General features: G+C 40.3%; 1 protein-coding gene across 5 annotated transcripts in view; it reads right to left on the reverse strand.

Annotated features, from left to right (window-relative positions):
* Cilk1 (ciliogenesis associated kinase 1) overlaps positions 1–13,112 on the reverse strand; it is a 99,670-nt gene that overhangs the window by 17,870 nt on the left and 68,688 nt on the right. For all 5 annotated transcript variants that reach the window (XM_045160167.1, XM_045160168.1, XM_045160169.1 and 2 more), the window contains 3 exons: positions 6,051–6,183; positions 2,955–3,126; positions 1,153–1,320 (listed from right to left, as the gene is read on the reverse strand). In XM_045160167.1, coding sequence (XP_045016102.1) covers positions 1,153–1,320; positions 2,955–3,126; positions 6,051–6,183 — 473 coding nt within the window. The remainder of the gene's footprint in view (positions 1–1,152; positions 1,321–2,954; positions 3,127–6,050; positions 6,184–13,112) is intronic.

Below are 13,112 nucleotides of genomic sequence, written 5' to 3' on the forward strand. Positions count from 1 at the left end.
AGATTGTGGCTCTTTCTTCTTGAAGTCCTTGAGCTTTTCTATACTCCTTAATGACTCCTCAGCTGTCACCTGTCCTGCCACCACACATTCTAATATCATCCTGGCACCTTCTTTACCTAGCTCTGCCACTTCTGCTAGACAAATATCTGGTGAGAGTCTGTTATTATTTGATCTCCTGAACAATGTAATGGTTCATGAGACAAGCTGTCAAGGGTCCAAACATAACTAATCACAATGAGGCTTGCAGGAGGCAGATGAATGGTAAAAACCCACAGCATCCCCTCACTTCTTTGGGAAGAATTTCATAATTTCAAGCAAAGTGATCCAGGGGAGGGTGGCTAAGAAAACAAAAGGTATGAAGCCATTTAAAAGACTACCACCTGCATGATCCATTATAGGTGGCTGCACTATCTGTACTGATGAGGAAAAACTACTCACTTTTGAGACTTTTGCCTTCATCAGGTTGAAGCACATAAAATATACTAAGGCATATGCAAAGTATAAAGTGCTTAAAATGTTAGCAGTAGTTATTTGCCTGACTGTCTTGTCTACATTCTGTCCATGTCATGCATAAAATGAGTGAGATAGAGCAGGGCGTGGCGGCGCATGCCTTTAATCCCAGGACACAGAGGTCGAGAATCGCCATGAGCTCAAGGCCACCCTGACAGTCCATACTGAATTCCAGGTCAGCCTGAGCTAGAGTGAGACCCTACCTTGAAAAACCAAAAAGAAAACAAATAAAAAAGAGTGAGATGGACTTTTTAGGTAAAAGTTACTTTTGAATAACCTGCACTAGCACATCAATGAATGGTAACATAATCCTAACTCAGAGTATATATTGGAAAACATCTCCAAAGGTTGGTATTTATTTTGATTTCCAGATTGCATGTAATATGCCACATGTTGTATTATACCATATGAACTATATGCTAATACCCAAAGCAAATATGCTGCTTAACTTAATCACTTTAATTATATATAATAAATTTCAAATTACTTAAAATTCTTATATTTTAAGAATATAACACTAGTGGCAATCAATACTATTTTTATTCATGAATCTAAAGGATTTCCTGCATGATTTATATAAATTATTCAGTTAGGAACAGACTTCATAAGAAATGTATTAAAGAGAAAAAACTGGAGGCAAACCTGACTAGCTGTTGGTCGTTTCTTGGGATCCCACTGAAGCATGTCTCTCAGGAGCTGAACTGCTTCCCTACTAGCATTTGGAATCAGGGTCTTTAAGTTAGTGGGTATGCACTGTGGCCAGTGGAAGTTCATAGAACTTGATAGCTGGTAACCTTCAGGCCAGTCAGTCTGAAAGAAAGAAAAGAGAAAATTTTGCTCAGCCACTTGCTATGATTCAAGTTAGCATTTCCCCACATACGTCAACAATAGAAAGGATTTATATCATTACCCCACCTATGTTCACTATGATGACAGTGTATATGATGAGGCCCAGGGCTATAATAGTGAAGACTACAAAGAATATGAAGCAGGAAACAGCAGAAAAGATCATTGTTCTATAGCTTTCATATAAGATTGTTCTAGCCAGGCATGATGGCACATGCCTTTAATCCCAGCACTCGGGGGGCAGAGGTAGGAGGATTGCCATGAGTTTGAGGCCACCCTGAGACTACATAGTGAATTCCAGGTCAGTCTGACCTAGAGTGAAACCCTACCTTGAAAAACAAAAACAGAAACAAAAACAAACAAAAAAACCCAAAAGACTGTCCTGTATTGAGATTTAGGGATTGATGCACATTAGTATTTCTCCAACTGTGCTCCATAAGACAAGGTTTTTAGAAAATGCCAAGGTATTTCTAAGGAGAAAACAAAACACCAAATAAATCTGTGAGACTTTATATGCGATTATAATCCTTGATTCTAAATGTACATACTGAAAAGACCACAAGAACAAAAGCCATTCTAGACATTTGGAAGCGGCTACATTTTCCTGCATCAAATCTGTGGGGAACTAAATGCTGGAATAAAAGATGGAAAATGCTAAGCAACTGGCCTTTAGGGTTCTCTCTAATTCTAACACTACTGCTTTTGCAAGACATAGCCTAATATAACTGCCTGCTTTCAAAGCTAAGTGGCACCATGCCTATCACATTATTCACTCAGGTAGATGGTTCTTAAGTGAATGCTTAGTGTTAAGTATCCAGAAATAATCCCATACAAATCCTTCCCTGAAGGACATCATTATTTTAAAATGCATTAATACAGAGTAAAAAGTGACAAAGGCTACTAGATAGATACAGATACATATAAACAAAGGAAGGAGAATGGCCAGCAGACTTTGGACGTCTTCTTAAGAAGAGCTGGGCATGGTGGTGCACACCTTTAATCCCAGCAGGCTGGAGGCTGAGGTAGGAGGATCACTGTGAGTTTAAGGCCAGTCTGGAGCTACAGAGTGAGTTCCACCTCAATCTGGGCTGAAGTGAGACCCTACCTCAAAAAAAAAAAAGTAGCAGTAATATTCATTCAAATGATTTTTTTTTTTAAGCTTGATTGGCAAGCATGGACATTCATGAGGCCCTAAGCTTGATCCGCAGTGCCCCCTAGCCTTCCAAAAAAGGACAGCCTAGTTTCTTAACAGCAACTATGCTGGGAGCTGGAAAAATAAGCACAAGAGAAATCTTTGCCCCTTGAGCTTTTGGGTATGAACACAATGGGCACACCGGCAAGTGTGTTAAGAACACAGAGCACAGGTGGTGGCAGAGGAGACTGGAGAAACAGTGAAAGGAAGATTACTGAGGATCACAGAGGAAGACAGCTGTCAAGTCACCAAAGACATTCACTCAGCAGGACACAGAAATGGAGACATTTTAGGACTTAGAGCCAGGAAGTACAGGGAGCACACACATAGGAAGCTGCACAGCAGGGGAGAGGGAGCACAGGAAACTGCTGGCTTTAGCCTGTGGGTCTTTGTTTTATATTATTACCTTTTTTGGTGTTCCCAACACTTGGCAAATTTTGAAAATTGTGTCAATTTCACTGGCCCCAGGGAAGAGCGGCCTGAGGGTGTACACCTCTGCCATGATGCAGCCCACGGCCCAGACATCAATGGGGGAGCTGTAGTTGGTAGACCTCAGGAGTACTTCTGGAGCCCTATACCTGGAAGGACAAAGGTACCTGCTGGCTATCGTTTCCAGTGATCAGAAATTAAGTAAGATGACAAGCAATTCTCAGTTTAATTTTATTTTTCTCTCTCTAATACCATGTGGCACATGGACTGGTAAGTGTTGACAACTGTGGTGACCATTATGGAAAGCAGTGCCCTATTCCAGGCTTCTTCAGCTTCCCCACTCCTGACCCCTTCTCACCTGAGAAGTTTTCATATATTAGGCATACATATCAAAACTTATGATAAAAAACCATAAAGACATTTATTTTAAAATAATTTTGATATACATGTAATCTTACAATTTATTAAAGGTGAAAGAAAAGTTGCATTCTAAAGCTGGGCATGGTGGTGCACACCTTTAATCCCAGCATTCGGGAGGCAGAGGTAGGATCGCTGTGAGTTCGAGGCTACCCTGAGACTACATAATGAATTCCAGGTCAGCCTGGGCCAGAGTGAGACCTTACCTCGAAAAAACAAAAACAAAAACAAAGCAAAAATGTTGCATTTTAATGAGATGGCTGTCCTTGATTAATACTATTATTTTCTAAAGAGTTTTGGGATGATGTTCACTTTATTCTTTTTTAAAAATTTGTTTATTTATATTTATTTGAGAGTGACAGACACAGAGAGACAGGGGCAGAGAGAGGAAGAATGGGCACACCAGGGCCTCCAGCCACTGCAAATGAACTCCAGATGCATGTGCCACCTTGTGCATGTGGCTTATGTGGATACTGGGGAATAGAGTCTTGAACCGGGGTCCTTAGGCTTCACAAGCAAGCACTTAACCACTAAGCCATCTCTCCAGAATTAAATCTTGGGGGCTGGAGGGATGGCTTAGCAGTTAAGGAGTTTTCCTGCAAAGCCAAAGGACCCAGTTTTGATTCCCCAAGACCCACGTTAGCCAGATGCATAAGGTGGCGCATGTGTCTGGAATTTGTTTGCAGTGGCTGGAGGCCCGGGTGTGCCCATTCTCGCTCTCCCTCTCTTTCTCTGTCAAATAAACAAATAAAAATAAAATATTTTTAAAAAAGAGAATTAAATCTTAGCTGAATTTTTGAACTTTAGGACACAGAACTACTCCAGTGATTTTCAGAGTTGACTGATATTTGATTTATGTCAATCCTAAGATGCTGCTTTGCATAAACACATAGTAAAAAAAATGACAGAAATATATGAAGGGCTATTTCAGATAACTTGGAAATTTTGTTCTAATCCCATTTTTAAAAATTTACTTATTAATTTGCAAGGAGAGAAAGAAAAAGAAAGGGCCAGGGCCTCTAGCCACTGCAAATTAACTCCAGACACATGTGCCCCTTGAGCATCTGGCTTACGTGGGTCCTGGGGAATCAAACCTGGATCCTTTGGCTATGCAGGCAAATGCCTTAACTGCTAAGCCATCTCTCTAGCCCTGAACCTTTTTTTTTTTTTTTTTTTTTTTGAGGTTGGGTCTCACTCTAGCCCAGGCTGATCTGGAATTCACTATGTAGTCTCAGGGTAGCCTCGAACTCATGGCAATCCTCCTACTTCTGCCTCCCAAGCGCTGGGATTAAAGGCGTGCACCACCACTCCCAGCCCTGAACCATTTTTATTTATTTATTTTTTTTGGTTTTTCGAGGTAGGGTCTCACTCTGGTCCAGGCTAACCTGGAATTAACTCTGTAGTCTCAGGGTGGCCTTGAACTCACGGCGATCCTCCTACCTCTGCCTCCCGAGTGCTGGGATTAAAGGCGTGCGCCACCACGCCCGGCTATGAACCATTTTTTAAATGAAACTCAAGTCAGCAACTCCAGCAACAATTTTTAAAACCAAGCATTCTAACACAACAATCCAAAGATATGCTAATTTGATATTTGTATTCTAAGGAATGAAAATAGGTTATTAAAAGTCTCTGTTTTATACAATTAAACCATTAGGTTTCAACAAGAGTAAGAAACATTTTATGTACAATAAAAACTGCAATTCATAACATACAGTAGTTTTGAATCTTAACTCAGTTGTTTCAGAGAGCATTTTTTGGTATTGTATGGTGTGAAGGCATGCACATTACAAGTGCTATGTACTGCATGTGTATAAGTGTTGTGTGTTCAGAATCAAGGTTACAATGAAGCCACACAATGTAACACAGGTGAGTGGTGTCAGAAAAATGATGGATTCATTGTTTGAATTTTAAATTTTTATTATTTATTTATTTATTTTGTTTCTTTGAGGTAGGGTCTCACTCTAGCTCAGGCTGACCTAGAATTCACTATGTAGTCTGAGGGTGACCTTGAACTCATGGTGATCCTCCTACCTCTGCCTCCAGAGTGTTAAAGGTGTGTGCCACCACACCCAGCAAGTGTTTGATTTTTTAATTAATTTTTGTTCATTATACACTCAGAGACCTTTCAGTGTTGCCAAATGTTTCTCAATCCGCACACTGAGTTACTTGACCTATATTGGTTCGTGACCCACAGTTTCAAAGGTTGGACTCCATCCTAAGTGTTTTCTATTGAGTACTGCCCTACAGGAGTCCTATTTAGACCATGTTTGAGAAACAGAGAGTGGCAGGTAGAAAGAAGTAAGAGGGAAGGGTAGAGAGAGAAGACTAGGGAGAAAAAAGGAAGAGAATGTAAAACTTGTGTGAGAGCTACCTCTTAATCATGGCAAACTGGGCAAATGGACTTTTAGGGTCTGCAGGTTTTATTAATAATAATTACATGGTTTCTCAGACAAGTCTTTGGAGAGTCTTTCATATCCCCAGTAAGGCCTGCACATAAAGTTTACTTTTTATAATCCAAGTTTATAATCTCATTCGGTGACCATGTAGCTACAATGTTTCAGCGTACTCTAATGTTTGTATGACTGATATCACCTTTAGTATAAAGGTATCTTTAAAAGAAGTATAATGTAGTCAGTATGAGAGAAATAGTACTCACCATCTAGTGGACACATAGTCTGTGTATGGAGGTCTTGAGCGGATTTCTCGGGCTAGTCCAAAGTCTGCAATTTTCACAAGTTCTGGTCCCATGCAGAGGAGGTTCTCAGGTTTTAAGTCCCGATGGAAGAAGCCTGTGAGACAGTAAAGGAATCCAAATGCATGTTTGCTTCCACATTATTCTTTGCAGCTGTATTGCTTGTTTCACAGCATCTCTAACTTAAAAAGCAGCTTGGCATAACATCAGACTACATTTATATGCCATGGATAATGTACAGGCCTTCAGACTTTCAGTCCATTGCCTTAACCACTTGGCTATGACTACCACATGCCTTCAGACTTCTCATGAGCTAAATCATCACCCTTTACAAATCATTACAAAGGTGATCTTTACTTTTCTTTAAACAAAAGAAGTCTTTCAGAGCAGAAATCTCAAACTCCTAGTTGACAGGATTAAGTGTATGGGCAATACACATCTTTAGGGACTTTGGCTTTATTAGATTGTCTACTTATTTTAATCCCCATGCTTGTATAAATATTCTGTGCTGATTTTGACTGTATGTGTGTATTGCTCAGTTGAATTTTAGAATTTGTCAGTAATTTTCTCCACTCAGTCTACTACAATATTTGAATAGCAAACTCAACAACTAGGGTCACTTCTGTTGTTTCTCTTGGTATAAGAGCTACATCTGGCACCCTAAACTCTTACACTGAAGATATATTAAAGTCACATTTACACAGCTAAGAATGCTGCATGAAACTAGAAAACACAAGCATCAACTTAAGTCAAGATGCAAAAATCTCTACATTATAATACAAGAAACACAAAAAAATCAAGACATTAAAATGCCACCCAAAATTATAAATCCATCAGAAATGACCTCCAGGGAGACTGGTTTAGGTTAAATGCCTGAAAAAGATTAAAAAATGATTATATCTATGTTCAAATACATCAAAGAAGAAAAAAAACTCCTGAAGGAATCCCAAGACAACACAGGAAACCAACTTAACAAATTAAGTAGGTCAATACAAGACATGAGTAAGGAAATAGAAATAATAATAATAAAAAAACCCAACCAATCAGTAATACTAGAAATGAAAAACCGAGTTAGTCAAATAGAAAACTCTGTAGAAAGTCTCACTAGTAGAATGGATCAAAGAGAGGACAGAATATCTAAGCTAGAAGACCAGATGGCAGATCTAATACAGTCCAACAAAGAGAAAAACAGTCTAATATGAAGGCATGAATGGGAATTTTAAGACATTTGGGACACTATGAAAAGATCAAACATAAGAATTCAGGGCATAGTAGAAGAAGAATTTCACTCCAAAGGCATAAAAGGTGTTTTCAACAAAATCATAGAAAACTAATTCCCCCAAGTAGGGAAAGTGATGCCAACATAGATACAGGAAGGCTATTGAACACCAAACAGACAAAATCAGGAGAGAACCTCTCGCCGTCATATTATAATTAAACTACAAAACAAACAAGCCAAAGAAAATATTTTGAAACCAAGTGCTGAGAAGTGACAGAGGAGTGTTCAGCACTGAAACATCTCTATCCCACCTTCTAAGGCCTAGGGTCTACTGCAGAAGATGTGGTGGAAAGAATGTAAGATCCAAAAAAAGGCTAAGATTCCTTAAAATGTGCTCCTGCAGACACAAAATGGTCTGGATGTCCATGACCTCACAGTGCCTGACACTACCTACACAAGACCCTCAGAGTAAGAGGAAAAGATGATGACATCAAAACAAAAGAGAGACTGAGAAGAGGAGGGGATATGATAGAGAATAGAGTTTCAAATGAGAAAGTGGGGGGGGGGGCGAGAATTACCATGGGTTATTGTCTATAATTATAGAAGTTGTCAATAAAAAAAATAATAATAAAAGAAATCTTCTGGGGGTGGAAAGATAGCTCAGCAGTTAAAGGCACTTGCTTGCAAAGCCTCCTCACCCAAGTTCAGTTCTCCAGCACCCAATTAAAGCCTGATGCTAACTGGTGCATGAAACTGTGATCCTAATGGGTGCCTAGGACAATGGGAGGTGGAGCCAGGAGAATCTGAAGTTCATGGGCCAGCTAGTCAGAAGTTTCTTTGCAGTCTGGCAGTTCATTTGCAGTTGCAAGAGACCCTCTCAAAGAAGGTAGAACATAGACACCTCAATGTTGTCCTCTGGTATACACATACATGTTGTGGCACATTAACACACAAATAAGTAGTTAGGGTCCCTACATCACTTCTGTTCAGGGGATAAAGGCCAATATATATGACAGAACCTACTCTAAGTGGAGTCAAGGAGTTGGTAACTATAGTGTCAATAATGATGAAAACTTGGAGATTCATTGGAGCAAATACTAATGAACTCAGACCTTCCTGAAAGAATGACATTTTTTTACATTACAAATTCCAATCTCTCAAGTGCTAGGGCTATACCACCATACCCAATTTATGCAGTACTGGGGATTGAACCCAGGGCTTCATGTAAGCTAGTCAAGTACTCTACCAACTATCCTCAGCTCCTGAATCAATTTTTTGTAGCAGAACTTCATAAAGAAATTATCTTTAAACCTTCTTTGTCATTTATCCAAATCCCAATAGGGACCTCTCAATAAAAGGTCAACTGCTGTTCAAAAAGGGGAAAATAATCTTTTAGGAACTCCACCCTGCTCAGCTTAGCTCCATTCTATTTTTCTGGCTTTGCTCTGCCTGCCTACCTTCTTCGTTTGAGTCACAGGGACACAGGTGAGTTGGATTTCCCCTTCACCAGCCTGGCTGGAATGGGGGACAGCATAAAACTGCTTCTTGATCTGGGGGAACATTTCTGCTTGTCTCTGCTTTATGGTTTGGGCTAACTTCTCACTTTGATTACATGCATGGTTTTCCTCTTGTTTCTGAGTCTACCATTGTGCATATTTTAGTTACAATCCCGATACACCATGTGGTGCTGTCACCAACTCTAGGCCTGCTACCTGTGTAATTTCTTTAAGCTTGGGGTAACCATGAACATAACTCTTTTAATTACTCATTTCTGCTCTGAATCTCTTGGTCTCTACTTTGGCATCTGCCCTCTCATTTTTCCTTGAGCCTCACTGTTTATCCTCTTCTCTAAAAACATATATGGCAGATGCCATGCCAGTTTCTCCTAAGTCTCCCTACACAAGCTCCTAGATTCCTACTTCGCATGTATGACTCTATTCTACTTTTCTTCCCTAGATCCCAATCTCTCTTAAACAAACCCCATAATTTGTGGTTTTCCCCTCAATAAACTGAATAATTCATAATTAAAAGCAACCTTTTAGAACATCTGAACTCAAGATAGGCATGGTAGCACACACCTGCATCCTAGCATTTTGGAAATGAAGGCTGAAGGAAGCTGCAATTTTAATGCCTGGGAAGTACAGACAGGAGATCACCAAGGCAAGCTGACATGCTAGACTAGCTAAATTGGAGGCTCTGGATTCAAGAGAGATCCTGCCTCAGTCAATGAGGTACACAATGATAGAGGAATACATATGATATCAACTCCTGACCTACACATACATGCACACCTGTGCTAACACATGAGAACACACACACACAGAAGGGGGGGGGAGAGAGAGAGAGGGATCTAAATTCACGGGTTAAGATAACAAGCAAAACTAATTATTTCAGGAGAAAAATTACCATTCCCACTGTGGTTGTTTAAATGTGAGTGTATGTACCCCGTAGCCTCAGATATTCCTTAAATAAACACACACACACATAGATTTAAATAATTTATTTACTTTTTCAAATTTTTATTAACAACTCTCATGATTATAAAAAATATCCCATGGTAATATCCTCCCTCTCCCCTTATTTTTTATTTTAGAAAGAACATGCAAGAGAAAGATAGAGAAAGAGACAGAATTGGTGTGCCAGGGCCTCAGCCACTGCAATTGAGCTCCTTGTGACCACCTAATGGGCATGTGTGACCTTGTGCTTGCCACACCTTTGTGTGTCTGGCTTATGTGGGATCTGGAGAGTTGAACATGCGTCCTTAGTCTTCACAGGCAAGCATCCTAATGGCTAAGCCATCTCTCCAGCCCATAAATATACTTTTTATTTTTAAAAAACATTGTTATTGTTATATATATATGGGAGGAGTTTATATATGTTATATATAGAGTGTAAATGTATGTATGTACATATGTGTGTGTATATATATACATATATATATACACACACACACACACATATATAGAGAGAGAGAGCGAGTGAGAGAGAGAGAGAGAGAGAGAGAGAGAATGTGTGCAACAGTGCCTCTAGCCATTGCATATGAACTCCAGAAGCAGGCACCACCTTGTGCATCTGGCTTACATGGGTACTGGGAATTGAACCTGGATCCTAAGGCTTCTCAAGCATCTCTACCTTGGCTATGGCTTAAAGACATAAGACTGGAGCAGTTATTAAGATGACCTTTAGTCAGTGTAACTCGGATAATTCTGGGACCCTGGAAATTATAAGACTATGTATGAGACTCTGGTTTCTCTTACTAAGAACTCAGAGGATGGTGCCAGGCGTGGTGGCGCACGCCTTTAATCCCAGCACTTGGGAGGCAGAGGTAGGAGGATCTCTGTGAGTTCGAGGCCATCCTGAGACTACATAGTTAATTCCAGGTCAGCCTGGACCACAGTGAGACCCTACCTCAAAAAACCAAAATAAAATAAAATAAAATAATAAAAGAAAAGAACTCAGAGGATGGAAAAACATTCTGATAAAAAAGAAATGGGAGATGGATGTGGTAGTACACATCTTTAATCCCAGCACTTGGGAGGCAGATGCAGAAGGACTGCTATGATTTCGAGGCCAGCCTGGGACTGGAAAGTGAGTCCCAGGTCAGCCTGGACAAGAGTGAGACCCTACCTCAAAAACAAAACAAACAAAAAAAGGAAAACTAAGTCATGGCCAAGAGGCAAAAAATTATTCACAATACCTCCAATGAAAATGCCACAGCTTTCCAAGTGTCAAGCCATGTTCCTTCCCTCTAGACTCATACAATTCAATTTTGATTTGGGGTTCTAGTCCACTCAAGTATTAATCCATGCTCTTTCATGGGTCCTCTCAAGTCCAGATCCACATTCTCCTTCTTCTTTGGTAGTCTCATTTTTCCTTCTCTAACCTGGGCAATTATTATTTCTAAACTTATGTGCATTTCTTTTATATAACTCTTTTGTCCTTGAGCTTCCTCCAGCCCACTGCAAGTCCTGGGCGCACCATCTGTAACATCTCAATACCTCCATCACCCTGTTTAGTTCATCCTATCTCATCAACCAATACTCTGTATAAGCATCATTCTTTCACTCCAGATTTTGTACTGTGTCCATCCTGATTCTTGCTCTCGTAGACACCAACACCTTCCCCCAATAGCCAAGCTTTATCCTTTTTTCTTACTGCTAACTCTTCTTTAACCTACAGAGAACATGTTCATTAATTAAATAGAGAATGAAGATTCCCCTTATTCACTTATCCCTCTAAACAGTTGTCCTTTGATTTTAGGATAATGATAGTGAAAAACAAAAAAATCAGTGGCAAGTACTCTTAAAAATGATGAAAAAACTGTACCTGCCAGTGGACATGTTGTACCTGTTATACTGTCCTCAAGCATAAACTATTCTAACAAATTTGTGAATATGGCTGCAGATTATACAGCCTTTCTTGTGCAAGATCCAACTTATTATACTTGTAGCTTTTAGGGAATAGTGATGGAACAGCAGCACCTTGCAAGAGCTAGTCATTATGAGGAAGACTATAAAACATTCTCACAACCTGTCAAAATGAGCAGGTATATGTGGCAGCATTTTTTTTTTTTTAACTAAGGGCAAAACGGGAGAGGGAGACAAAAGATGGTAGCAACCATAAACCCTGGCTCCAGCCTCCCATTGTTCAATTGCCTGACCTGGTTTACATCTGCATGTAATCTAAGGACACAAACTAATTGAAAAACTGATTGTTGATGAAAAGAAGTATTACTTATTTGGAAGAAACTCTGATTTGTATGCCTTTTCCATTGACCATCAGACTTGCTCAAGTCTACACTGACTGGTTTTCCATAAATGTCTGAAGAGTCTTCTTGATAGCTCTCAACAGCAGATGCTGATGTAGAAAATGCTGAGACTCTCTAGTGGTATTCTGGTTGCCTTAACACTAACATTGCATCTATATTGGAGCCTTAATATCACTAGAGTAGCAATTTTCATGTTGTAGACATGGAGGTAGAGAGGGCAGATTACTGTGATGCTTGTCCCCTTTCTTGGGGTCATGGTGTCTGCTTGGTTGGAGCCATGGCTGTCTAGCAGCAGAGAACATGCAGTAGCATTTGTGATGTGGAGGAGCAACAGCTCTAAAGATGTGTACGAAATCCACTAAAGAGATTCAAAGCTCACCAATGAAGTTTTCCCTCTTGCTGTAACACATGATAGGATGCGGTGAAATTTTCATCTTAAGCTTATTTTCTGTTGGGCATGGTAGCACAAATCTGTAATCCCAGCACTCCGGAGGGAAGCTAAAGCAGGAAAATCACGAGTTCAAAGCCAATCTTGGCTACAAACCAAGACCCTGTGTTTGATCCCCAGGTGGAAAGAAAGAAAGAAGAAATGCTTTTTTTTCCAACTTAATCCTGAATACAATGCTTTTTCTAAAAAAAAAAAAAAATAGAGAGCAAGACACACACACACACACACACAGAGAGAGAGGGGGGGGGGATTGGTGCGCCAGGGCCTCAGCCAATGAAATCAAGCTCCAGACATTTGTGCCACCTAATGGCCATAGGCTACCTTGTGCTTGCCTCACCTTAGTGTGTCTGGCTTATGTGGGATCTGGAGAGTAGGACAAAGGTCCTTAGGCTTCACCTTAACCACTCTAGCCCTATAATGCTTTTTATAATTTAAAAACTAATACCTCCCACAATGACAAAGCCCGCCATGACATCAGGAGCGCACCCGAAATCCAGCGACCTTACCCGCCGCCCGTACCTCCGCGGCCCCTTCCTCCGCTGCTGTGTCGGTTTCCCCCCTCCCTCATCTCAGAGCCCAGGCCTCGGGTCC

The sequence above is a fragment of the Jaculus jaculus genome, chromosome 10, assembly GCF_020740685.1.
Source record: "Jaculus jaculus isolate mJacJac1 chromosome 10, mJacJac1.mat.Y.cur, whole genome shotgun sequence".
Taxonomy (NCBI): Eukaryota; Metazoa; Chordata; class Mammalia; order Rodentia; family Dipodidae; genus Jaculus; species Jaculus jaculus.